Below are 27,595 nucleotides of genomic sequence, written 5' to 3'. Positions count from 1 at the left end.
GGAGTCTTGTTGAGGAAGTTGGTTCCTAAGCCAACATGATGGAGATTTAGGCTTACTTTTTCTTCTAGTAGGCACAGGGTCTCTGGTCTAATGCCTAGGTCCATGATCCACTTTGAGTTGAATCTTGTGCAGGGAGAGAGAGGGGTTCAATTTATTCTATTACATATGGATTTCCAGTTTTCCCAGAATCATTTATTGAAGATGCTATCTTTTCTCCAATGTATGTTTATGGTACATTTGCTAGGATGAGATAACTGTATTTTGTGGGTTTGTCTCTGTGTCTTCTATTCTGTTCCATTCACCCACATGCCTTTTTTTTTTTTTTTTTGCCAATAACATGTCGTTTTTGTTACTATGGCCCTATGGTATAATTTAAGGTCTGGTATTGTAATGTCTCCTGCTTCACTTTTCTTTTAAGAATTACTCTGAATATTCTGGGCCTCTTATTTTTCCAAATGAATTTCAAGACTGATTTTTCTATTTCTATGAAGAATGCCACTGGAATTTTAATAGGAATTGTATTAAAACTGTATAGCACTTTTGGTAGTATGGCCATTTTGACAATATTAATTATGCCTATCCAAAAACATGGAAGAACTTTCCATTTTCTAAGGTATTCTTCAATTTCTTTAGTTTTCTGTATTTTCATTGAAGAGGTCTTTCACCTCTTTTGTTAGATTGATTCCCAAATATGTACATATATTGAGGCTACTGTGAATCGGAAAATTTTCCTAATTTCTCTTTTACTTGATTAATCACTGATGTATAGAAATGTAATTTATTTATGGGTATTCATTTTATATCCCGGTACTTTGCTGAATTCATTTGTGAGTTCTAGAAGTTTTCTGGTGAAGTTTTTTTTTTTTTTTGTCTTCTAAATAAAGAATCAAGTTGTCAGCAAATAGTTGAAAGTTTGAGTTTTTCATTTTCTATTTGAATCTCTTTAATTAATTCTTCTAATTGTTCTGTCTAGAGTTTCAAGGACTATGTTTAATAGAAGTGGTGAAAGAGGGCATCCCTATCTTGTTCCAGTTTCTAGAGGGAATGCTTTCAATTTTTCTCCATTTAGAATGATGTTGGCCTTGGGTTTAACATATACAGCTTTTACAATATGAGTTATGTTCCTACGATCTCTAGTTTATGTAATGTTTTGAACATGAATGTATGCTTCATTTTGTCAAATGCCTTTTCTGCATCTATTACAATAATCACATGATTCTTGTCTTTAAGTTTATTAATGTGATGAATTACGTTTTAGATTTCTGTATGCTGAACCAAACTTGCATCCCTAGTGAAACTCACTTGATCATGATGCACTATCTTCTAAATATGTTTTTTGTAAGTAATTTGCCAGTATTTTATCAAGAATTTCTGCATCTTGGCTGAGGTTGTGGCTCAGTGGTAGAATGCTTGTCTGGCACGTGTGAGGCCCTAAGTTTGATTCTCAGCACTGCATATATAAAATAAAGGCACTGTGTGCATTTACAACTAAAAAACAAAAAAAATTAAAAAAAAAAAGAATTTTGGCATCTGCATTCATCATGCATATTGGTCTGAAGTTTTCTTTCCTTGGTGTCTTGGTCTGGTTTTGGTGTCAGGGTGATGTTAGCTTCATAGAATGAGTTTGGAAGGGTTCTCTCCTTTTTAAATTCATGGTATAATTTCAAGAGGATTGGTGTTTGTTACTCTTTAAATGTCTGGTAGAACTCTGCTGAGAATTGGTGTGGTCCTGGGCTTTTCTTTGTTGGTAGGCTTTTGATGGCACCTTCAATTTCATTGCTTGAAAGTGATCTTTTCAAATTTTCTATATCCTCCTGATTTAATTTGGGTAGATCATATGTCTCTAGAAATTTGTCGATGTCTTTAAGTTTTTCTATTTTATTGGAGTAAAAATTTTCAAAATAGTTTCTGATTATCATGTGTATTTCAGTAGTGTCCATCATATTTCCTTTTCATCATGATTTAGTTTTCTCTTTCATTCTCTTAGTTAGCTTGGCTAACAGTTTATCAATTTTATTTATTTTTTCAAAGAACCAACTTTTTGCTTTGTAAATTTTTTAACATTTTTTTTGTTTCTATTTCATTGATTTTTACTCTAATTTTATTTATTTCCTGTCTTCTATTGCGTTTGGTGTTGATTTGTTCTTTTTCTAGGGCTTTGAGATGTAACATTAGGTTGTTTATTTGGTGACTTTCTATATTTTAATGAATGATCTTGATGCAATGAACTTGCCTCTTAGAATTTTCTTCATAATGTCCCAGAGATTTAGATATACTGTCTTGGTATTCTCATATACCTTTAAATATTTTTTATTTCATCCATGATTTCTTCTGCTTTTCATTTTTCATTCATGAGTATATTATGTAGTCTACAGGTGTCAGAGTAGATCTATTTTTAATTTTATTGTTGATTTCTAATTTCATTCCATTATGCTCTGATAGGATGCCAGGTATCATCTCTATTTTTTTTTTTTTTGTATTTGCTAAGCGTTGCTTTGTGGTCTGAGATATGTTCTATTTTAGAGAAAGAACCATGTGCTGCTAAAAAAAAGTGTATTCAGTCATTTGTGAATGAAATATTCTACATATGTCTGTTAAGTCTAAATTGTTAATTGTATTTTTAAATTCTATAGCTTTATTTGGTTTTTGTTTGGAAGATTTATCCAGTGAGGAGAGAGGTGTGTTAAAGTCACCTAGTATTATTGTGTTGTGGTATATTTGATTCTTGAAATTGAGAAGGGCCTATTTGATATACATAGATGTACCATTGTTTGGACCTTAAATATTTTTGATTGTTATGTCTTGTTGATGTATAATTCCCTTAAGCAGTATGAAATGACCTTCTTTGTCCCTTCTGATAAACTTTGGCTTGAAATCCACTTTATCTGATACAAGGATACAAACCCCTGCCTGTCTGAGATCCATGTGAAGGGTATGTTTTATCCCATCCTTTTACCTTCAGTGTCTGGAAGTCTTTGCCTATGAGGTGAGTCTCCTAGAGACAGCATAGTTTTAGGTCTTATTTTTTAATCCACTCTGCCAGTCTGTGTCTTTTGATTGATGAATTTAGTCTATTTACACTCAATGTTATTATTGAGAAATAATTTTTATTCCCTGTCAATTTTTGATTCGTTACTGGTTTTTAATTTGAATTACTTTCTTCGATTGGTTATTCTTCTTATGTAGTTCCCGCCTTTGCTGGTTTTCACTTTTATTTTTCATTTCTTCTTCATGAAAATATTTTGAGAATGTTTTGTAGTTCAGGCTTACTAGTTTTAAATTTATTAACTTTTGTTCATCATGGAACGTTTTTATTTCACTGTCCAACCTCCTGAGTCTCTGATTACCAGTCAACTTTTTAAGATAACTTTGCTCAACTTTAATCTCATCCATTACAAACTACAATTACTTGAAAAGTCTTTACTCCGGATAAGGATCCAACATGGCGGCGGGCGCGGGGAGATCAGGTCTCTGACCTCTTCAGCTGCGCGGGCATAGGGAGTTGTAAACTGTCTAAATGCTGTTTGCTCAGGATCACTAGGCAATGCTGAGCTGACGTGGATCTGGGGCGAACAGTTTGGGCCTCTCAGAAAACACACTGAGCCCGGGACGGCTGCATTCAAGCTCCGGTTCGCCTGCTTCTCATAACTCAGCACTAACAATCCCCCTGAAATAACTGGTCGGCCCTTCTGAACTTACAGAGGTAAAAGCCAACCGAGCCTTCATAGGCAGTGGCCACAGGATTGAAACGGGGCTTGGGAGAGACAGTCAGGACCCACCCGTTACATTGGTCACCCGGCAAAGGGAACGAACAGTCACCATTTGCATAGGATAGTACCATGGCAGAGAACTGACGTCACGGGCAGAGGAGATAACTTCATTGAAACCAGCGGCAACAGGTGTGTAATCCCCTAGCCATCCCTCTCCACACAGCGGGGAAACCTTAAGGGCCCCTCCCAGCTCTCCCGTAAGTGCCCCTCCCAGCTCTACTGTGAGCGCGATAGCCAGACCAAGGGAATCAGGAGTGGCGCGGGACTTGAGGCGCGGAACTCCCCGCTACCGCTCCCACCAGTGCTGACAACTGAGGTCTCTTGCACCAGCTACCGGGGGTGTGGCTACCGGAGGGCAAGCAAATTTGCTAGGGGTTCTCAGCCAAGCTCTACAAACGTAGGGTCTGAGGGAGGCAAACAGGGAGAGTGTGCCCAGGCATTCATGAAAACAGGGCTCCCAGGAGCAGCAGCCCTGGTGTGTAGCCAGAATTGTGGTGAGTAGCACCCGTGAGAGGGGCCTGGCTTGAGGAAACACAAGAGAAGGCCCTAGACACTCAGGATTGGAGACCCGCCCAGTCTGGGAGGAAGAACTGCTACACAGTGATTGGTTCCCACCTATTGAGAGGAGAAACTTGGCCCAGTGGGCACAGCTCCACCTACTGGAAGAGAAGTTAATCAAACTCTATGACTGCATTTATTATTATTATTATTATTATTATTTTTTTATTTTGGGTTTTTTTTTCTTTCATTTTCATTTTTTGGTTGTTGTTGTTCTTTAACTTTTTTAATGTTTTTAATTTATTTAAAATTTTTTATTTTATTATTATTATTTTTTTAAATTTTAATTTTCATTTTTTTATTATCATTATTACTTTTTACAATTTTTTTTCTTTTTTTCTTTATTTTCTATTTTTTTCTCTTGTGTCTTTTCATTTCTTTTCAATTTTCTTATTCCCCCTTCCTTGAATTCTACCTGCCTACTCTCATTATCTTTAGTGACTTCTTCCCTTCGCTTCTAATATCTTTCCTTCCAAGCATCGAATAAATTTATAAGAGTAAACAGTAACTCAGCACTCATACAGAACAAGAAGTAACATGAGCAGCATAAAAAAGCAAGGAAGAAAAGGAGTACAAACAATGAAGGGCAGCCTAAATATTCAGGAGGACATAGAGTCATCAGAAAAATGGTCATACAAAGAACTCAAGGAATACCTTAGACAGATGGAATGGAACCTTAAAGAGGATACGAGACAGCAAATCCAAATGGTGAAAGAACACATTGAAAATGAATTACATAAACAGATAAAAGAAGAAGTTAAGCATCTTTATCAGGAGATAGAGATTATAAAAAAACAATCAAACAATAATTCTAGAAATGAAGGAAATGATAAACCAAATTAAAAACTCAACTGAGAGTATCACTAACAAACAGAGTGGAGCAAGTAGAAGCCAGAACGTCAGATAATGAAGCCAAAATATATCATATTGAAAAGTGTCTAGCCAACTCAGAACGGCTGGTAAAAAATCACGAGAAAAACATCCAAGAGATATGGGATAACATAAAAAAAAACAAACTTACGAGTCATTGGGATAGAGGAAGCTACAGAGGTTCAAACCAAGGGAATGAGTAACTGGCTGAATGAAATAATTACAGAAAACTTTCCAGAAATAAAAAAGGAAACGGATATACAAACTGTAGATGCATACAGGACACCGAGCACAAAAAAATCACAGTAGACCAACACCAAGACACATTGTTATGAAGATAGCCAATATACAGAACAAAGAGAAAATATTAAAAGCTACAAGAGAAAGGAGGCAGATTACATTCAGGGGTAAGCCAATAAGGTTAACAACGGAAGTTTCATCAGAGACGCTGAAAGCGAGAAGATCCTGGAACAACGTATTTCAAACACTGAAAGACAATGGATGCCAACCAAGAATTCTGTATCCAGCAAAAATAAGCTTCATGTATGACAACAAAATAAAAATCTTTCATGATAAACAAAAGCTAAAAGAATTTGCAGCCAGAAAACCAGCATTGCAAGGCGTCTTGAGCAAAACACTACACGAGGAAGAAATGAAAAACAACAACCAAAACCATCAGTGGGAAGTGCCTCGGTAATGACAGAGGGTGGGGGGGAAAGCTAATCATAGAGAAACAAACTAAATTAAAAAAGAAAAGATAAATAATCAAACATGGCTGGCAGTACAAACCATATATCAATAGTAACTCTGAATGTTAATGGCTTAAACTCTCCAATAAAGTGACATAGGCTGGTAACATGGATTAAAAAAACAAATCCAACAATATGGTGCCTCCAGGAGACACATCTGATTGGAAAAGACATACACAGGCTGAAGGTGAAAGGTTGGGAAAAAATATACCACGCACACGGTCCTCGTAAGCAAGCAGGGGTGGCCATCCTCATATCGAATAAAATCGACTTCAAGACTAAGTTAATCAAAAGGGATAAGGAAGGACATTATATACTGTTAAAAGGAACCATTCACCAACAAGACACAACAATTATCAATATTTATGCACCAAATAATGATGCTGCGACGTTCATAAAACAAATTCTCCTCAAGTTCAAGAATCAAATAGACCACAACACAATAATTATGGGTGACTTCAACATACCTCTCTCACCATTGGACAGATCCTGCAAACAAAAGTTGAATAAAGAAACTATAGAACTCAATATCAGAATCAATAACCTAGACTTAACTGACATATATAGAATATATCAACCATCATCAAGTGGATATACTTTTTTCTCAGCAGCACATGGATCCTTCTCAAAAATAGACCATATATTATGCCATAGGGCAACCCTCAGTAAATATAAAGGGGTAGAGATAATACCATGCATTTTATCTGATCATAATGGAATGAAACTGGACATCAATGATAAAAGAAGGAAGGAAAAATCCTACATCACATGGAAAATGAACAATATGTTACTGAATGATCAATGGGTTACAGAAGACATAAAGGAGGAAATCAAAAAATTCTTAGAGATAAATGAAAATACAGACACAACATATAGGAATCTATGGGACACAATGAAAGCAGTTTTTTTTTTTATTGGTTGTTCACAACATTACAAAGCTCTTGACATATCATATTTCATACATTAGAATCAAGTGGGTTGGGGAAATTCATAGCCTGGAGGTCATTCCTCAAAAAAAGGAAAAAACAACAGATAAATGAGCTCACACTTCATCTCAAAGCCCTAGAAAAGGAAGAGCAAAACAACAGCAAATGTAGCAGAAGGCAAGAAATAATTAAAATCAGAGCGGAAATCAACGAAATTGAAACAAAAGAAACTATTGAAAAAATTAACAAAACTAAAAGTTGGTTCTTCGAAAAAATAAATAAGATTGACAGACCCTTAGCCATGCTAACGAAGAGAAGAAGAGAGACAACTCCAATTACTAACATACAGCATGAAAAAGGCAATATCACAACAGATGCTACAGAAATACAGAAGACAATTAGAAATTATTTTGAAAACCTATATTCCAATAAAATAGAAGATAGTGAAGACATCGATAAATTTCTTAAGTCATATGATTTGCCCAGACTGAGTCAGGAGGATACACACAATTTAAACAGACCAATATCAATGGATGAAATAGAAGAGGCCATCAAAAGACTACCAACCAAGAAAAGCCCAGGACCGGATGGGTATACAGTGGAGTTTTATAAAACCTTTAAAGAAGAATTAATACCAATACTTTTCAAGTTATTTCAGGAAATAGAAAAAGAGGGAGCTCTGCCAAATTCATTCTATGAGGCCAACATCACCCTGATTCCGAAACCAGAGAAAGACACCTCAAAGAAAGAAAACTACAGACCAATATCTCTGATGAGCCTAGATGCAAAAATCCTCAATAAAATTCTGGTGAATCGGATACAAAGGCACATCAAAAAAATTGTGCACCATGATCAAATAAGATTCATCCTTGGGATGCAAGGATGGTTCAATATATGGAAATCAATAAATGTTATTCACCACATCAATAGACTTAAAGATAAGAACCATATGATCATCTCGATAGACGCAGAAAAAGCATTTGACAAAGTATAGCATCCCTTTATGTTCAAAACATTAGAAAAACTAGGGATAACAGGAACTTTCCTCGACATTGTAAAAGCTATCTATGCTAAGCCTCAGGCTAGCATCATTCTGAATGGAGAGAAATTGAAGGCATTCCCTCTAAAATCTGGAACAACACAGGGATGCCCACTATCACCACTTCTATTTAATTTAGTTCTCAAAACACTGGCCAGAGCAATTAGACAGACGAAAGAAATTAAAGGCATAAAAATAGGAAAAGAAGAACTTAAATTATCACTATTTGCTGATGATATGATAATATAATTAACAGACCCAAAAGGGTCTATAAAGAAACTGCTAGAGTTAATAAATGAATCCAGCAAAGTGGCAGGATATAAAATCAACACGCATAAATCAAAGGCATTTCTGTATATCAGCGACAAAACTTCTGAAACGGAAATGAGGAAAAACACTCCATTCACAATATCCTCAAAGAAAATGAGATACTTGGGAATCAACCTAACAAAAGAGGTGAAAGATTTATACAATGAAAACTACAGAACCCTAAAGAGAGAGATAGAAGAAGATCTTAGAAGATGGAAAAATGTACCCTGTTCATGGATAGGCAGAACTAACATCATCAAAATGGCAATATTACCCAAAGTTCTCTACAGGTTTAATGCAATGCCAATCAAAATCCCAACGGCAGGCGGTATAGCGATACCAGATTTCAAACTATATTACAGAGCAATAGTAACAAAAACAGCATGGTACTGGTACCAAAACAGGCGGGTGGACCAATGGTACAGAATAGAGGACACAGAGACTAATCCACAAAGCTACAACTATCTTCTTTGATAAAGGAGCTAAAAGCATGCAATGGAGGAAGGATAGCATCTTCAACAAATGGTGTTGGGAAAACTGAAAATCCATAAGCAACAAAATGAATCTGAATCCCATCCTCTCGCCATGCACAAAAGTTAACTCAAAGTGGATCAAGGAGCTAGATATCAAATCAGAGACTCTGCGTCTGATAGAAGAAAAAGTTGGCTCCGATCTACATATTCTGGGGTCGGGGTCCAAATTCCTTAATAGGACACCCATAGCACAAGAGTTAATAACAAGAATCAACAAATGGGACTTACTTAAACTGAAAAGTTTTTTCTCAGCAAGAGAAACAATAAGAGAGGTAAATAGGGAGCCTACATCATGGGAACAAATTTTTACTCCTCACACTTCAGATAGAGCCCTAATATCCAGAGTATACAAAGAACTCAAAAAATTAGACAATAAGACAACAAATAACCCAATCAACAAATGGGCCAAGGACCTGAACAGACACTTCTCAGAGGAGGACATACAATCAATCAACAAGTACATGAAAAAATGTTCACCATCTCTAGCAGTCAGAGAAATGCAAATCAAAACCACCCTAAGATACCATCTCACTCCAGTAAGATTGGCAGCCACTATGAAGTCAAACAACAACAAGTGCTGGCGAGGATGTGGGGAAAAGTGTACTCTTGTACATTGCTGGTGGGACTGCAAACTGGTGCGGCCAATTTGGAAAGCAGTGTGGAGATTTCTGGGAAAGCTGGGAATGCAACCACCATTTGACCCAGCTATTGCCCTTCTCGGACTATTCCCTGAAGACCTTAAAAGAGCGTACTACAGGGATACTGCCACATCGATGTTCATAGCAGCACAATTCACAATTGATAGACTGTGGAACCAACCCAGATGCCCTTCAATAGATGAATGGATAAAAAAAAATGTGGCATTTATACACCATGGAGTATTACACAGCACTAAAAAATGACAAAATCATGGAATTTGCAGGGAAATGGATGGCACTAGAGCAGATTATGCTTAGTGAAGTTAGCCAATCCCTAAAAAACAAATACCAGATGTCTTCTTTGATATAATGAGAGCAACTAAGAACAGAGCAGGGAGGAAGAGCAGGAAGAAAAGATTAACATTAAACAGAGAAATGAGGTGGGAGGGAAAGGGAGAGAAAAGGGAAATTGCATGGAAATGGAGGGAGACCCTCATTGTTATACAAAATTACATATAAGAGGTTGTGAGGCGAATGGGAAAATAAACAAGGAGAGAAATGAATTACAGTAGATGGGGTAGAGAGAGAAGATGGGAGGGGAGGGGAGGGAGGATAGTAGAGGATAGGAAAGGCAGCAGAATACAACAGTCACTAATAGGGCATTATGTAAAAATGTGGATGTGTAACCGTTGTGATTCTGCAATCTGTATCTGGGATAAAAATGGGAGTTCATAACCCTCTTGAATCTAATGTATGAAATATGATATGTCAAGAGCTTTGTAATGTTTTGAACAACCAATAAAAAAAGGAAAAAAAAAGAAAAGAAAAGTCTTTACTCTTACAATATGGGAATGAACTATTTTTTGGAGGGTGGGGGCAACCAGGGCTTGATCCCGGGGGTGTAACTGATGAGCCATATCTCTAGCCTTTTTCTTTTTCTTTCTTTTTTTTTTGAGACAGATCTCACTAAATTGTTGAGGATGGCTTTGAACCTGTGATCCTACTGCCTTAGCATCTTGAGTTATGGAGTTACAGATGTACAACACCACACCCAGGAGGAATGTACTATTAACTAGAAACTTTGTTCCTTGTATTTTGGAAGGCATTCTCCTTAACAAGGTATAGAAATAGCAGAAATTTGCTTAATATTTTATCATTTTTGTAAAACCATTTCAATCTCCAAATAGGAGAATATATTTTGACCTTTACTATTAGGCACTGGTTTTTAAAGGATTTTTATTGTTTTCTTTAATGATGACATTCTTCATTCTGTGAAGGCCAACGACATAAGCAGAAGCTATTAGACTCAGAAAAAACAGGATTCTAACAAATATCAGTCTCTATCCAAATTAACAAAAGTCTTATTCCACCACAGGGAAAAACGCTATATGTGAATAATTACCATGAGACAAACCAGTTTTTGGTAGAATAAGATGTGAGTTGCTCAGGCCGTGAGCCAGCATTGGTTTTTCACACAGATGCTAATCTAAGCTCTTAAAATTAATTCAGATACTCTTCTAGAATGTGACCCTTTTTGTGTTAATTTAACATATATGTACCCTATTTGAAAAATGGAGAATAAACACTAGTGTTCCCATAGGGGTGAGAATGAAAAGGAAGTGCAAAAGATATCTGATGCATAATGCTGTGTTTGATGTACCAAAAACTGCAGTTTTTCTCAAGCAAGTTCAATCATAGAACCCTCCATTTTTTTCAGTATTATAAAAGAATATGCATTAAAGATAGTTCTTTTTGTTTCTCATAAGAGGTTTAGTTGGGCATGTAAAAATAAAGCCATTATTTCAGTATCCTAATATTCATTTGTATTACTGGTAACCTAAAAGCCCAATATGGTTTCAGTGAAAAAGACAATCAGTAGGGAAAGTATCCTCCACAGTATTCTGTGTTAAGAACAATAATAATTATTATTTTTTTTTTAGAATTCTAAGGCCAGAGAAGTACTAAAATCTATAATGAGTAGTAAACAAAACTGATTTATTATGTCTGGGTAGTACTTGGTGTAGGTGTGTGATGGGAATTCTGCAGTCTTAAGAGGAAATTAAATTCAGAGTGCTTTTGTGAAATTGATTTTTTGTTTTAAGGAGAAATATTTTATTGATACTCACCTGCCACCATCCATCCTCATGTCCAAGGGGCCATCCTTCCGAAGGGAAAAACCTCTTTCAGGAGCATCAAGTTGCATGGAGGAACACCCAAGATCCAAAAGAACTCCATTTAAAGTCCCTGGCTGCACTCCGGCTTTCATTAATAAGTCTTCTGCCTGGCTGAACTGGCCTAGCATAGCTCGGATCTGCTTACTGTAAATAAACCCAGGAGACAGAGAAAACACTCCTATAATATTAAAGTGTTTCTTAAAGAGAGCACATTCTATTATTAGATAATTTAATCAATATGTATTTACTGAGTATCAACCACATGGCTAGTGCAATACAAAAAAACATATGGATATGGAAACTATATATCTTGGTTTCAAACACCAGAGCTGATTTAATGTGATCTTATTCTTATAAATAAACACAATTTATTATATACCATTGGGAAGGTATACAATATCTCATAAATCAGAAATCATAAAAAATTCATAAATTAGAAAAATTCCTTTGTTAATCCAGATTTTTAATTTTAAATAGTTTTAAATCTATTTTAAAATCTATCATATGGGTAGGAAAAAGAAGCACATGCTATTTTATCAAAAGAATTATCTTAATGAATAAGACAGTTAAAATAGAATAAATAATAGAACAAGAATCATATAAAGAAAATATGATATATATACACAATGGAATATCACTAAGCCCCCCTCCCACACACAAAAAAGAAATCCTATCATCTTCAACAATATGGATGGAAGTGGAGATCAGTATGTTAAGTTAGTCAGGCACAGACAAGTACTGCATGATAGCACTCATATGTGGGACATAAAATACTTTTCAATATAGTAGAATGGTGCTTATTGGCAATGGAGGAGAGTTGGGTGGAGGGAGGAAATGTGAAAAGGTTGATCAATGGGCACTAAATTATAGATAGGAGCAAGATGTTCTGGTGTGCAGTAGGATGACTATAGGTAGGAATAATTTACTGTACATTGCAAAAAGCTGGAAGAAAAAAATTTGAGAGTTGTCACAATAAAGAAATGATAAATGGTTGAGCAGATAGATATGTTTAACCTTATTTAAACATTGTAATATCCTTTATATATTTATATACATATATATGTATTTACATACATATATATGTATTGAAACATTGCATACTATCCCAAAATATGTAAAACTTTATGAGCCAGTTACACATAAATTTAATTCAAAAAACAGAAATCAGAAAAGGCATGTCACATAAGTTCAATCCAACCATTTTAGTTTTATTCATGATTTTCCTATAATTTAGGATGGGGTGCTATGCAGCTACACATTGGAGAAATGAAACTATGACTAAAATAAATGATTTCTTGAAGAGGCAGTGTTTTAGATCTCAGTAGAAATTCTGAAGTGATTGGAACATTCAGAATTAACTCAGGCAAGGAGTTAGGATCACCTTGTTGTTAGGCTAATTCTCTTTCCTACACAAAGGGAGATGCTGCCTTCAGGGTTCCTCAGGAGCCCCAGGGCCTCAGGGCAACTGGCATTCATTTTGGAAGGGGAATGAGAAAAAAATAGGGCAGCTCTAAAGATGTCATTCCTCCGAGTGTAAAGGAAGATGGAGTGAGGTTGGATTTCAAGTGTTGGGAAATTCACATTTATATATTTGCTTACATATTAATGCTGTTTACAGGGAACTTCACAGTTCATTGTTTCATTTTTCTTAAATACTGTGATTTTTTAATTTCACTCACCAAATAGATATTGATTATCTTCTGTATGTCAGTGATTATGCTATGTAAAGGATATATAAAGGGTGTATGAAGATTAATAGAGTATGTCTTTTGGAGCTTTGAGCTGAGAGAAGCAAGATGTATAAATAGTTTACAAAACAATCTGAATGAAGCAAATGATAAACAGATGAGCAAATTGCCCTGTTTTTGGAAAATATGAATGCTAATATTAGCATTGGAAACCCTGAAAGAATTAAATCTTGCCACTGAAAGGCAACTCACAAGTCATTTATGCCAATAAATTAACAAATATTTGAATCATCCTCCAATCCAATATTACTGCTAAGTAATGGGGAAAGGGAGGAGAAACAGTCTAAATCCCTTTCTTTTCACTACATTGGTGAAGAAGGGATTCCCATTCAAAGGCTGTGGAGATGGTTAAAAAGACAATAACGAACACCAGAATTCATAAACTGCATGTACTCACAACCTAGGAGAAGAAGACAAATTATGCCATGTCAGGTCACACAGATTATACTCAACAGAGTGAACAAGCAGGGGCTGTGCTATTAAGAAGTTGGAGTGCCCCCTGGTTCCTACAGGTGGATGTGATTGGTTTGTTTGAACATAGACTGGTAGGGATCTGAACGTGCTAATCAATAACAGGCAGAAATGGTGCCTGATGCTTATAAAAAGAAGGGTTATTTGGCTAGGGAATCTTAACCACAAAAGCATCATTAGAAGGAAATCCTATGGTTAGATCATTTGGGGAAAAATCATTTTATGTATATTTAAGAAGTATATAAATATATATAGATATTATTATTATTATACATGCTGGGGATGTAGCTCAGTGGTAAAGCATGTGTTTAGCATGCAAGACTCTTGAGTTCAATCCCAAGCACCACATCAAAACTCAAAACAAACCATAAAATGAAAAACAAAGAATTCACTATTGTTTTGTGAGTTTTTTCTAGTTGATGTCTGTTTCCTCACTACTTCTTTAACTTCTGTCTCTAGTATTACTCTATGTAAAATAAGTTGAAAACCTATGCCTTTCTCACATCTACCTTTAGCTAGTGTAAGCAATATTTATTGGCTTTCTCTTTGTTGCCAATCTAGTCCAATAGGATCTCAAGATTCATCCTCATATTTTGGGAAAGACTGATCATATCCATGATGGTTTATATGTCTATATCCCAGAAACTGGGCCATAGTACCCACTTATTTAATCAAACACTAATTTAGGTGTTACTATGGTTAACATCTACAATTAGTCGATTTTAAATAAAAGATACTCCCTTCAAGATGTTTGTTGGGTCTAACCCAATCAATTGAAAAGTCTTACAAGCAAAAACTAAAGTTTCCCAAAGGAAGAAAAAGTTTCTATTTGAAGACTGCAACTTCACCTTACCGAAGAGTTTCCAGCTTGCTGATCTGCCTTACAGATTTTACATGTTAAGCCACACTGTCATGTGAGCAAATTCCTTGAAATAAGTTTCATATCTATATGTTAAAAATATTTTAAATTATAATGTATATGTATGTGTGTACATATGTGTGTACACATGTATACTTATGTATATATGCTTACGTGTGTATGCATACATACATACATAGTAGGGGATATATTTATATATCATATTTATATATTTCCTACTAGTTCTGTTTCTCTGGAGAGTCCTGATGGATATAATATCTCAGCTCAAGAAACAGGCTTTTGGCCAGGTGCAGTGGCGCACGCCTGTAATCCCAGCAGCTCAGTAGGCTGAGACAGGAGGATCGCAAGTTCAAAGTCAACCTCAGCAAAGGTGAGGCACTAAGCAACTCAGTGAGACCCTGTCTCTAAATAAAATACAAAATAGGGCTGGGAATTTGGCTCAATGGTTGAGTGCCCTTGAGTTCAATCCCTGGTACTTAAAAAAAAGAGAGAGAAAGAGAGAAAGAGAGAAAGAGAGAGAGAGAGAGAGAGAGAGAGAGAGAGAGAGAGAGAGAGAGAGAGAGAGAGAAGAGAGAGAGAGAGAAATAGGGTTTTGATTAGCTGCCATTATATTCTGTTCATTATATTTTGGCATGTGTCACAATTCTGGCCAAAGAGATAAAAGAGATATTTCCTAGAGATTTGGGGAAAGACCATTCCTCTTTCTTCCATTGAACTACTGAAAAGAAAAGTTTTTCTGAATCTCACTAATATAAAAGAAGTACAAAGTGCTGATTATTGCTAGTAGGTCAGCAGATTAACAAGGGCATTGGGTTGAGTCTCATCTAAACCCCAACTTGCCTCTGAACTGAATTATGAGTTGAAAATTACTTTGGTATTGAAAACAGTTACTTTTTCTTCTTTTTACTTATGACTAAAAAACATCCTAACTGCTATAGCTATCATGATTCTCAGTTCTCCTTTTCTTGTATCTTCAACCAGTCTCCATATAAAGAATCTTTCACCAGGATAGTTGCTCTTTTATGAAGTTGTGCCAGTTTGCTTATATGACTAAGTCTGAATTCCACATAATCAACACAGAATAAATTCTTACTTCCCTTGTTCAACTATTATATTACTATAGCTCAAAATCAAATAGTTTTGGAATTTATTTCATTGTTGAGCTATACTAACTCTAACTTTTTAGTCTTTTTCACATGCAATGCTGCTATGCCTGTTTCTTCTATTATGTATCTGGCATTTTTGTTAATTGCTTTTTATCTAAGTACAATTTTTGCCATACGTATTTTCCTTTCCTGTTTTTGAGACAGGGTCTCACTAAACTGCTGAAGCTAGCATCATTTGATGCCAGCCTCTCAGCCATTAAGTTTTATTAGTCTGTAGGCACAAAGCAGAGACCATCGCTAGTTTGACCATTTTATTAATCCTCTTCAGCAAGGAATTTAGAGTGAGCCAAAATAGTGGATGAATGCATAGTTTCATTTTAGGAACAATAAGATCAAACATTTGTAAAGTGCTTTTTATAGGCCAGAACTGGTGCTTAGTCCTTTATGCCTACAAACTTATTTCATACTCAAAATAACCCTATGAGGTAGGTGACTGACTCACCTCAGATAAGAAAACAAGTACAGACAGTGAAGTCAAGTCATACAGTTAGTAGGCAGTGAAATCAGAATATAAACTTAGTCCACTCTCGCCCCCGAGTCCATGTTCTTAGTTACTACACAACATTAACATTACCTCTCATGTTTCTATTTACTACATTTCAGATCTCCGACTCTTCATTACTACAATCTTGTCCTTATGTACAAATTTATCTTACTTTTCTAGTAAGATAAATTTACTAAATAATTGTTTTTGCCATTGTTTCATAGACGTAGGTCTACAGATTCAATTCTCACAAATATTTGCTGAATAGGAATTATCTACCATGTACTGGATACAAGAATATGAAAATGAATAAGAACATACAATATAAAAGGGCACATCAACAAATATACATAAATCACCTTGGAGATAGTTCACTTTTTTAAAGTAATAGAGGTATAGTGGAAAGGGGGAATGACATATTGCTTATGTTTAAATCTTGGCTGTGCTACTTATTAATCCTGTGGTAATGGGTAAGTTAATCTTCTCAGTTTCAGTTTTCTTGTATCTCATGTTGCTTAATTTTTCCCCCTCTGAGTGCATCTAGTATGACAGAAATACCTTAAATTCTGATGTTAGAGTGAATCAGAACAAGAGTATTCTGATGATTTAACCCCCAGATTCATTTCCTCATTTGTACTATGAAGACAATAGAACGATTTTAAACTTACACAGATTTTATGAAGGTGTATTAACTAACATATATAAGAATGTCAAGGCATTAAAAGGTCTTCAATAATATGACCTTTCTCTTCCTGCTTTAAGCTGTTTTTCTTTCCTCAGATACAGTTTTGTCACTATGCTGCCAATGAGAGTTGGGAACAATGGTAAGGATTTGTTCCAAATATACCAACTGCACACTGAATATGACCTTTTGACTATGAAGAATTTTCTTTGACCTCTCTTAGGTACCATTATTTTTCTGTATTTCTCCTTCCTCTATACCATGCCTCTGTTATACCAGGAGAATGGTTTACTTTTTAATGTCAATATTTACCACATAAAATTTTTCCATATGTACTTATATTCAAGATATTTTCATTATCATATTGATATGGGCACTGCTAAATATTATTAAATGATACCTTTGTCAGAGTATTTCCATAACTGTAGAGAATAAATGAAAAGATATATATGCTCTGCATAATTTTCTAAAAATTTCTTGGTACAGCCCATAAATTTCTAAAAATACTTGGCATAGCCCATAAAATCACAGAAATCTTTTTCATTTTGTTTTTCCAGTCTTATTTCTCCTTCGGCTTCATTATGAATTGATTATATTGCTATACTTTCAAGCTCAGTGATCTTTTTTTTTTCTGTACTGTCTAATCTGACATAAATTTCTTTCAGTGAAATGTTTATTTCAGATAATATCAATACCATCTATGGAAGCTCCATTTTGATCTTTTAAAAAAGTCTTTCATTTTTCCATGTGAATTATACTTCAGTAAAGCTGTTAGCAAGAAAAAAATCTTATTTTTGTTCCTCTTTTTCCTTGTGTTTTCCTTTATATTCTTGATTATCTGGAGCATATTTACAAAAAAGTTTTCTTGTCCTTGTGTACATCACCTCTGTAATTTCTGGTTTGCCATCCCTTCACTGACTTATTTTTTGCATGTCTAGAAATTAATTGATTGAATCATTGACATTTTGAATTCAGTGTTGTCTCATGATAAATTTTCTGTTTCCTTAAAGTGTTAGACTTATGGGTCAATTTTATCTTTTAAAGGATTTTTTAATTAAAAATTAATGTTTTAATTTCTTTTAAAATTAAAGTTAATGTTTACATTGGGTTAAACATATCTACTTCTGCAAACATGAAAATATTTTCTTTTAGCTTTCTGAAATGTACATTATCATAGTTTACAGTACTGTCCAACAGCATGCCAGAACTTTTTACTTTTACCTAACTATAACTTAGTATTTACTGACAACATTTCCCTTCCTTCATTCCTCTCTAGGCTCTTTAGCCTCTGGTAATGCTACTTTCAACTTCTATGAAATCAATTATTTTATATCATACATATAAGTGAGATCATGTGGTAGTTTTCTGTCCATGGTTTACTTAAAAAAAAAGATCTCTATTTCCATTTATGTTGTTGCAAATGACAGCATTTCATTCTTTTTATGGTGACAGTATTCCATTGTACTTAGTACCATATTTCCTTTATCCATTCATCAGCTGAAGGACACTTAAGTTGTTTCCATTTCTTGGCTATTAGTGCTATAATAAACATAAGAAGGTAGATGTCTCTTCAACATACTGATTATATTGCCTTTAAATATATACCCAGTAGGGGACTGCTAGAGCATATGATAGTTCTATTTTTAAGCTTGTGAGGAACCTCCACACAGTTTTCCATAATGGCTTTACAAATTTCCAGTTCCACCAACAGGGGACCAAGGTCTTCCTTTTCTCTACATCCTCACCAACACTTGCTATCTCTTGTCTTTTTAATAAAATTGCCATTGTTACTACAGTGAGGTGATATTTGAGGTGAAGTTTTACTTCATATTTTCAATTTTCTTAAAACCTTTGACAGCACTATCTTTATTAACCATTGTCTTTTGTTTCAAGAAATACTTTTAAAAATTAATTTATCATTCATTCACTGTTCACATATTGACTTAAAGTTTATTTTAGAAATGATAAAATACAATTATATTTATATTTCTCAGTACCTTGTAAAAGATTTATTCAGTGGAAAAATCTTTCCCTGTTTTGGAATGATGATTAAGCAGCTCCTAAAAGTTTTGCACTCACTCATATGCACTATGACCATTGTGAGTTTTAAACATAGTTCAGTTTTTACATTGCTCAATTATAAAAACAAATGCCAAAAGGATATGTACTGAGCAGAGTCTAAATATTGGTTACTTTTCTAAGCATGTAAGATACAGATAAAACCCCTAATGACTGCAGAACTTTTGTTATTAGGAGACAATAAAAATCAATACAATCAGAATCTTCTCTATGTATCTACAGGAGTTTAAACTAACAAGATCAATTCTTTCACTGAGAAAAAACTAGAAAGGTTTTTATGATCAATTATTATGATCATCTGCTTAAAAAAACAGACAGAAATAAAAGCATCTAAGACTTATTTAGCTCTCTATCTAAAGACCTATTAATTTATAAGTGGAAGGTAAGTGCTAATAAATTGAGCTTCATAGAATATGGGAGACAAATAAGAGAGTTCAGAACCCATCAAGGTGGGCTATGCCACAAAGTGGGATCCTAAATTTCTAAAATAAGACAAAAGTAGTAACAGGGTAGACAAATAAAAAATAGATCATTAAGGTACAAGGTTCACTTTCTAATCAGTTTAAGCCTTATTGTATTACTAGGATGATATGGTCTTAGATTAATTACGTGTCAGAAACAAGAGTAAATAGAACCTGGAAGAAGATATCTCCCAGATTCTCAAATTAGCTCCATGATTTTTCAAAAACAATGTTATAACGAATATTTAAAAATACCTGATGGATATGGAGGTCAGACCAAATATAATACTCTAGAAATATATATACTAGAATCAGACCTACAGGATATGGAATAGTTATTAGAATGGACTATAAAATAACTAATTAACTTACTCAAGAAAACAAAGAAAAAATCGATAATTTCAGCCCGGAACTGGGTCTATAGAAAATAGTAAAATGAAAATAAGCTCAAATAGAAAAAAGAAAATGATAATAATTGAAAATAAATTTCAACAAATGGGGTTAAGAACAACTCAGAGGCACTACCATGAGAGCTGAGATCCAGCCCAGGTGGCTCACAACAACCCAAATGGAATCCAGGACACTGCAGACACTGCCAGAGCCTAGCCTTTGGCAAAGTACTTCCCCTTCCAGCCAGCAGACTACCATGGGAGGTCAAGTCCAGCAGCCTGGATCCACCCACTCCAACTTAAGCAGGTTCCAGACCCAGGATGCAGTAGCATCCATTGAGGGACACTGGTAAAGTCTGGAAGCCCAACAGGTACAGACAATCTGCACAGGTATTACAAGAATATAGGGAAGAAATTGTAATATCTCACATCTACACTGCAAGAAAGGAAGACACATAGACAACATGAAAAAATAAGGTAGGAAAGTGCCCCAAACAAACACTTATACATGTTGTGATTACCATAATAAGTTCAAAGGAAGAATTAATGTATAAAAAATACACAAGAGAAGGAGAAAATAAAATAATTAGCAAAAAGACAATAAAGAAAAGAAAATGGAACATAGAACAAGTTAGACAAAAAATAAACAGGAATATGGTAGGAGATTTAAACCCAAGCATATCAATAATTCTATTAAATATCACTGGACTAAATATTCTAATTAAAAGACTGGTAGTATTATATTTGATTTTAAAAGTCCAACAATCAGCTGCTTATAAATGACAAAATTAAACATTAGGACATAAAACAGTTAAATGTGAGATACAAAAAAAATGCCATACAAACACGAAACAAAAATAGATGGTATAGTGTTAACAAAATAGACTCTAAAACAGAAAACATTACTGAATGTGAAAAGAATATTATCAAGACAAAAGCATGACATGTCAATTATACATGTGCACCTGCTTAAATAGTTTCAAAGTATGTAAACAAAAAGCTGATAGAAGCAAATGCAGATAGACAAACACAAAAATTGTAGATTTTTAAATGTTTCTCAATATAGACAGAATAATCAGAAAATATCTGAAACACAATTAACAAATTTCATGTAACTGACATATAAACAAAACTCCATATTTCATGGTTGATGATAACGTCTTCTGTTGAGCCTTTTGTTGATTCCTTTGGCACTCTGTACATGCTACTTTGTAATGTGATCTATCTTTTATATATGAATACTACTATCTTTGTAGGAAAGCATTAATCTCTTAACGGTCCTATGGACAATTATATACTGTTTTTTGGCTATTTGTTTTGTGTCTTCAGCACTGAAATGATTTTTTTGATGAAGGTGGTAATAAATCAAAAAACAATTTAAAAAGTCATCAAAGAGTACTTAATAATAACCAATTCAACATCTTTTTTCATCACCTATCTGAATATGATCAAAGTATTAAGAAAGAGATGTAATACATAGAGTATACTTACGTGTACTTTAGAGAGGCAAATAAATGCAGTGTACATAAGGTTTATTGAAGATAATTGTTATAAGGGCATAGTTTTAGACAGTTATCTTTCCTATTTCTTAAAGAAGCTTTAAGGAGCCATCTTACAACAGACAACCGGAGTATGTTTTTAATATTTTTCTTCATGATATCTTGCTACCTACAATATCGTGGAAAAGCTTAAGTATACTCAAAGGAAAAAATGCTAGTATGTTGTAGTAACAAAGAAATAAAATAATAAAATAAAAGCCAAGAAATTAGGTAATATTAATTTATACAATGAAGAAGAAAACTTTGAAGTGTTTTAAAATGAAGAATGATATTACAATAATAATATTATTCAAACAAAATTCCTTTTGGAGAATTTCTTTTACTCTTCTAGGAATTTTTTTCCCAGTACAAATACATTTAATTTAATAATGTACAAAGATTTAATTATGCACAGAATGGTTTTCTCTAAGTAATGACTGTTATGTAGCATTTACAACATGGCCTTTAAACAACTCCTTCTATGATTTCTAACATATCTGGCTTCTGTATGCTAGATAATTTTGCTCCTATAATACCACATCCTTATCTATTGTTTTAGAAAGTTTGGTGTGATAATTAGAATAAGAAGTGACCATATCTCTGAGGCATCACTTTCTAATATATTCTGAATTTAAGAACTGAGATATTGGGGCTGGGGATGTGGCTCAAGCGGCAGCGCGCTCGCCTGGCATGCGTGCGGCCCGGGTTCGATCCTCAGCAAACATAAAAACAAAGATGTTGTGTCCCGCCGAAAACTAAAATAAATAAATAAATAAATATTTTTTTAAAAAAGAACTGAGATAAATTTAACCTTTAAATATTGATCACTATGCATATACTCTATCAAAATACCCTACTTTTGTGGCTTGGATATGAGGTATTCCCCCCAGAAAGCTCCTGTGTTAATACCAAGAGAAAAAAAAAATGGTTAGATTATGAGAACTACAATTTCATCAGTGGATTAATTCATTTGATGGGTTAGTAAATTGATGAATTGCTGGATAGTTATTGTAGGTAGATGGAGTATAGCTGGAGAAAATGGGTCACTGGGGTTGTGCACGGGGTGGGGGACCTTATATATTTTGTCCCTGGTTCCTTCCAGTCTCTGTTTCCTGGCTGCAATAAAGTGAGTACATTTCCTCTACCATGCCCTTCCTCCATGATGTTCTGCCTCTGCTGGGAAGCCAAAGCAATGGAGACAGCCAGTTATGGACTAAGACCATGAAACTGAGAGCCCACAATAAATGTTTCCTCTCTATGTTTTTCTTATCGGGTATTTTGGTCACAATGATGAACAGCTGACTAATACATCCACTAATTCTATTAATCAGAAAATGTTTAAATATCACAACTTAAAACATCAATAGTCTTGAATGCTTAGCAACATTGAAGCAGAATGTTTGGATGGCCTACAGAATTCATGTTTAAAGAAGTCAGGTGATTTAATCTAGCTGTCTCTAAGGATGAATATCAAAAGCACATGAACAATGTTTACAAATTATATATATATATTTTGACCCACTCAAGGAATCAACATCAAGACAAAATCAGTTGCATTTTGGAGATTTTCCCGAGGAGTTCTCATTCTTCTTTAAGAAACAAAGGTTGGTAAACTCTTGAGACTGATGACAGCTTCTATATATTAAATATGCAACAATGGACATGATGAAAATGAGTAGGAAATATCAAACACTTACTATTATGGTAAAGGAAAATGGTTGTCATATAGCACAAAGGATAGCAGATGCTAGGAACCCTGAAGCTTGGTAAGTAGATATAAGTGCCACCCCCCAACCCAGAGAGAAGACAGAACCTCTATTTACATCAATTAGACCTTACTTCTACTATGTCAATTTTATATGACCAGTTCCTCTACCCTAGTATCTCCTAATGGGTAGACTTTTAAAATGGCATCAAACATTCAATTTAAACAAAGAAAAAAATCATTACATACAACCAAGTATCTAAATATGAAAGGAAGATGCATAATAGAAATTCAATGATTTTCAAATAAAGAGACCAGCCATAAACTCAATTATAACCCACTGAATCTGGGGTTTGAATTTTAATTTATATTTTTTACTCCATTCTATGTATACATTCTTTTCACAAAAATGTTTATTTGTTAAAAAGTCAAATTGATGCTCTACAAAAACACACGTTTATCCTATAGTTTTGAATACTTACTGGTCATGCTGCTGTCAACTACTAAAAATATTGAAATGATACATTCAGGGAAGGAAAAGAAAGTAAGCAAAACTTTTATTCTGTCGGTGGTTCTAATTAACTTCAAAATTTGGTGTGGTTATTACATAATATTGCAAGAATATTAGAGCAAATAGTTAATGGTTTTAGTCTAAAGAAAAAAAATAAACTTTGTGCCTCTGGTTGAGGGGAGAGTTCATTAAAATTTAAAATTGGTAGTGTGAGTTTTAGTGGATTGTCATTTCTTTTTTTAAGTTCAGTAGGCATAAGTAAAATTCAATCCCTCTGTAAATGCAAATTAATGAACGAGGTATGTTTCAGAAGAAAATTTGTATTATCCATAGTATTTTCCAGTGACTTCTCTCTGAAAGGGAATTTCTTTATATGCTGAGTTTTAGTCCCATGACCACTGCATATCTTTTCTCATTTTAAAAGATTATACAAGTGGACATATATATGAAATAGTCTGCCAGGAGACACATGAATTTAGTTTATTATATAAATTTTAATTGCCATTATTTTACAAAGAGAGATTGGGTGATTAGATTCAAAATTGAAAGTGCAATACAAGGATAATGCTTAGGATTTCATATGTTTTGTTGGGTTAATGTTGACTGATATACCATTGCTTTATGGCCTATAAGATTTAATTCCTATGGTATTAAATCATAAAATAATTTTAGATGTAGTCCAGTATACTGAAATTTATATCTTTAATTAATTTAGTAACATTAATAAGAACATAGCACACAAATAATGAAAAAAGAATTTAAATAGTTGACAACTGTGATTATTAAGTAGATTTTATTATTCAAAGATTACCAACTACAGGTACAAAGTATATTGTTAGTCAAAATATTCTATTTTGTAAAATTAAATAAATTATTCAGAAATTTGGAGGCTATTGCAAGATCATGTGTATAAACCTGGAGGCTGTGTGTTGTCGTATTAAAATACCACTGATTGGCCATGATAGATTTAATCAACTTTATATAATTTCTAAATCAAATCCTATATGGCATAGCAGAAAGTAAAGCCTTTCAAAGCACTGTAAATATGAAAATGATTTTATCTAAGAACATATTTTCTTTCAGGAAATCCCACAGGAAGGTTCCTTATAATTCTAATGCAGTCAGAAAATTAAAAGAATAATTCAGCCGGACATAGTGGTGCATGCCTGTAATCCCAGCGTCTCCGGTGGGATGTACCAAAAATAAAAATTAAAACCAAAACAAAATAATTCACCCATATTTTTAGGTTTAAATTTTGAAATAATATTCTTTTCTATACAGATAAAATGCTTTTGAGATTTTTAAGAAAATCAGCAAATCATTCTGTTGCAGACATTTTCTGTATATTTCTGTCTCAGGTACTATGCATTAGATACTAGGTAACAAAGTAAAACATATTGCCTATTACCAAAGAGCTCACGGTAAATAATACCAGAAACAACTTTATGATATACAGAATGCTTTGTGACTTTCAATACAATCCCATAAATTATATAAAGTAGACATTTTAATCTCAAATGGCAATTATAGAAACTTGGGTTCAGAGAATATTTTTCTTAATTATTTTTCTATCAAGTCATGTAGCATACTTAATAGAGAACAGAATGAATGCTCAATAAATATTTGATAATGAGAAAATAAAACAACTGCTCAATGTCACAAAGTCAATAGTAGAAGGCTAAGAATTAAACTCAGGTGTAAGTTAATTTCAAGACCAAGATATCAAATAATTACTGTGGACAGCTTTAGAGGGTTGATTCAGGGCATATGTTTGTACCTCTGTGATGAATCTGATTCAACAACTTCTTATTACAGTAATTCTTGAACTATGTATACATTTATTTTTAAAAGTGAAGTAGCATGCTAGGAGAAAAAGTCTATTCACTGCTCTCATTTTAGTATCGTCTAGGAGGACAGAGGACAGTAAAGAAACTACTGAGGAATCTGAAAAGGAATTACAGAGATCTACCATCTACATTACCAAAGGTGATGGTTAGGTCACTGGTAGTTATGAGACAGAAATCATCTGCCTGATGACAAATCTTATTGTGTGCTTAAGAACTAGAACAATCTAAATATCATTCTTGAGTTAGAATTTACCAGGTTAGCCTTATACCAGCACAAATAGGTTTCTTAAAGGGACCACAAACCTCAGCTTAAAAAAACAACATCTAAAATAACATGACTTTCAACAAGTACTCAAAGGAATTAATTCAGATTTTGGTGTCAATTATTTAGGTTATTTCATTTTTGTTTGAATGATTTAGAAATAATACTTATTGAAAGACAACTGAGGGATTTCTTGGTAGGTGTCAAAATCTGAAAAAATGATATGTTATTAGATAAATTTTTCCTGTAGGTGGGCCTACTTAAGTGGTATAAAATGCCAGGACTTGACTTAATCTCTAAAATACCAGGAACATTTAAATGATTGTTAGATGTTAATAGAAAAAAATTATTGAAACTTTACCATGTGACATGTACTATTTTAAGCATTTTCCTTATATTAAAACATGATTTTAAAAGATTCTTATGAATTAAGTAGTATTTCCTCATTTTACAAATGGGATTACTAATGCCAGAGGACTTATGAGATTTCTTGCAGAATACATGGCTACCAAATAGTTGAACTGGGATGCTAGCTAAGGCAGTCTGTGCTATTAAGCATTATATCATATTGCTCCTGTAGATAAGAGTTCTCAAGTCCAATGGTACAAATGACAGCTACCATTGGCATCTTCATTCACTGAGTAGCACATGTTGACCTAAGGGGTTGTTCTTTAATATTTCATTTACATCTTAAAAACCAATAATCCTTGAGGTAGTTAATACTACACCTATTTTACACATCAGGAAACTGACTTAGAATGTTGAAATAATCTGTCCACTCTCACAGGTATGCAGGCTGAGAGTCCAACCCTGTTTTCAACACCTCTATTTTTAGAACACCTTGGTCGTGGCTCAGTGGTAGAACATTTGCCTTGCCTGTGTAAGGAATTAGCACTACATAAAAACAAATAAAACAAAATAAAGGTATTGTATCCATCTACAATGAAAAAATATATGTATATATATGAAAAACATTGCAATATTATGAAGTATACAGGAATATATATACACACAGAAAAAAATATATATATATATACATATATATATGTATATATATATACACACACTACTTCTGAGGCTGGAACTCATCCTGTATATTTTGCTTAAAAAGACTTATTTTTTAAAAAAATATTTCTTCTTTAGTTATACACAATACCTTTATTTTGTTTATTTATTTTTATGTGGTGCTGAGGATCCAACCCAGGGCCTTGCACATGCTAGGCGAGTGCTTTACTGCTGAGCCACAACCCCAGCCCCTTCAAAAGACTTTTGAAAACAAATAATCCAATCAATAAGTGGGCCAGGGACCTGAACAGACACTTCACAGAAGAGGATATACAGTCAATCGACACACATATGAAAAAATGTTCAACAACTCTAGCAATTAGAGAAGTGCAAATCAAAACTACTTTAAGATTTCACCTCACTGCAGTCAGAATGGCAGCTATTAAGAATACAAACATCAGTAAGTGCTGGCAAGGATGTGGGGAAAAGGGCACACTCTTACATTGCTGGTGGGACTCTAAATTGGTGCAGCCAATCTGGAAACCAGTATGAAGAATCCTTGGAAAACTGGGAATGGAACCACCATTTGACCCAGCTATCCCACTCCTCAATTTATACCCAAAGGACTTAAAAACAGCATACTACAGGGACATAACCACATCAATGTTTATAGCAGCACAATTCACAATAGCTAAACTGTGGAACCAACCTAGATGCACTTCAGTAGATGAAGGGATAAAGAAACTGTAGTATTTATACACAACGGAATATTACTCAGCATTAAAAGAGAATAAAATCATG

At 34.1% G+C, this 27,595-nt stretch overlaps 1 protein-coding gene across 2 annotated transcripts in view; it reads right to left on the bottom strand.

The window, feature by feature from the left end:
• The window catches only part of METTL15 (methyltransferase 15, mitochondrial 12S rRNA N4-cytidine), a 235,173-nt gene that overhangs the window by 37,546 nt on the left and 170,032 nt on the right, over nt 1–27,595 (bottom strand). For both annotated transcript variants that reach the window (XM_081261711.1, XM_081261710.1), the window contains exon 5: nt 11,519–11,710. In XM_081261711.1, coding sequence (XP_081117837.1) covers nt 11,519–11,710 — 192 coding nt within the window. The remainder of the gene's footprint in view (nt 1–11,518; nt 11,711–27,595) is intronic.

Source organism: Spermophilus citellus (genome assembly GCF_964194105.1).
Source record: "Spermophilus citellus genome assembly, chromosome: 2".
In the NCBI taxonomy this organism is placed as follows: Eukaryota; Metazoa; Chordata; class Mammalia; order Rodentia; family Sciuridae; genus Spermophilus; species Spermophilus citellus.
The sequence above is the reverse complement of the archived record's forward strand: the minus strand, read 5'-3'. Positions and strand labels throughout refer to the sequence as shown.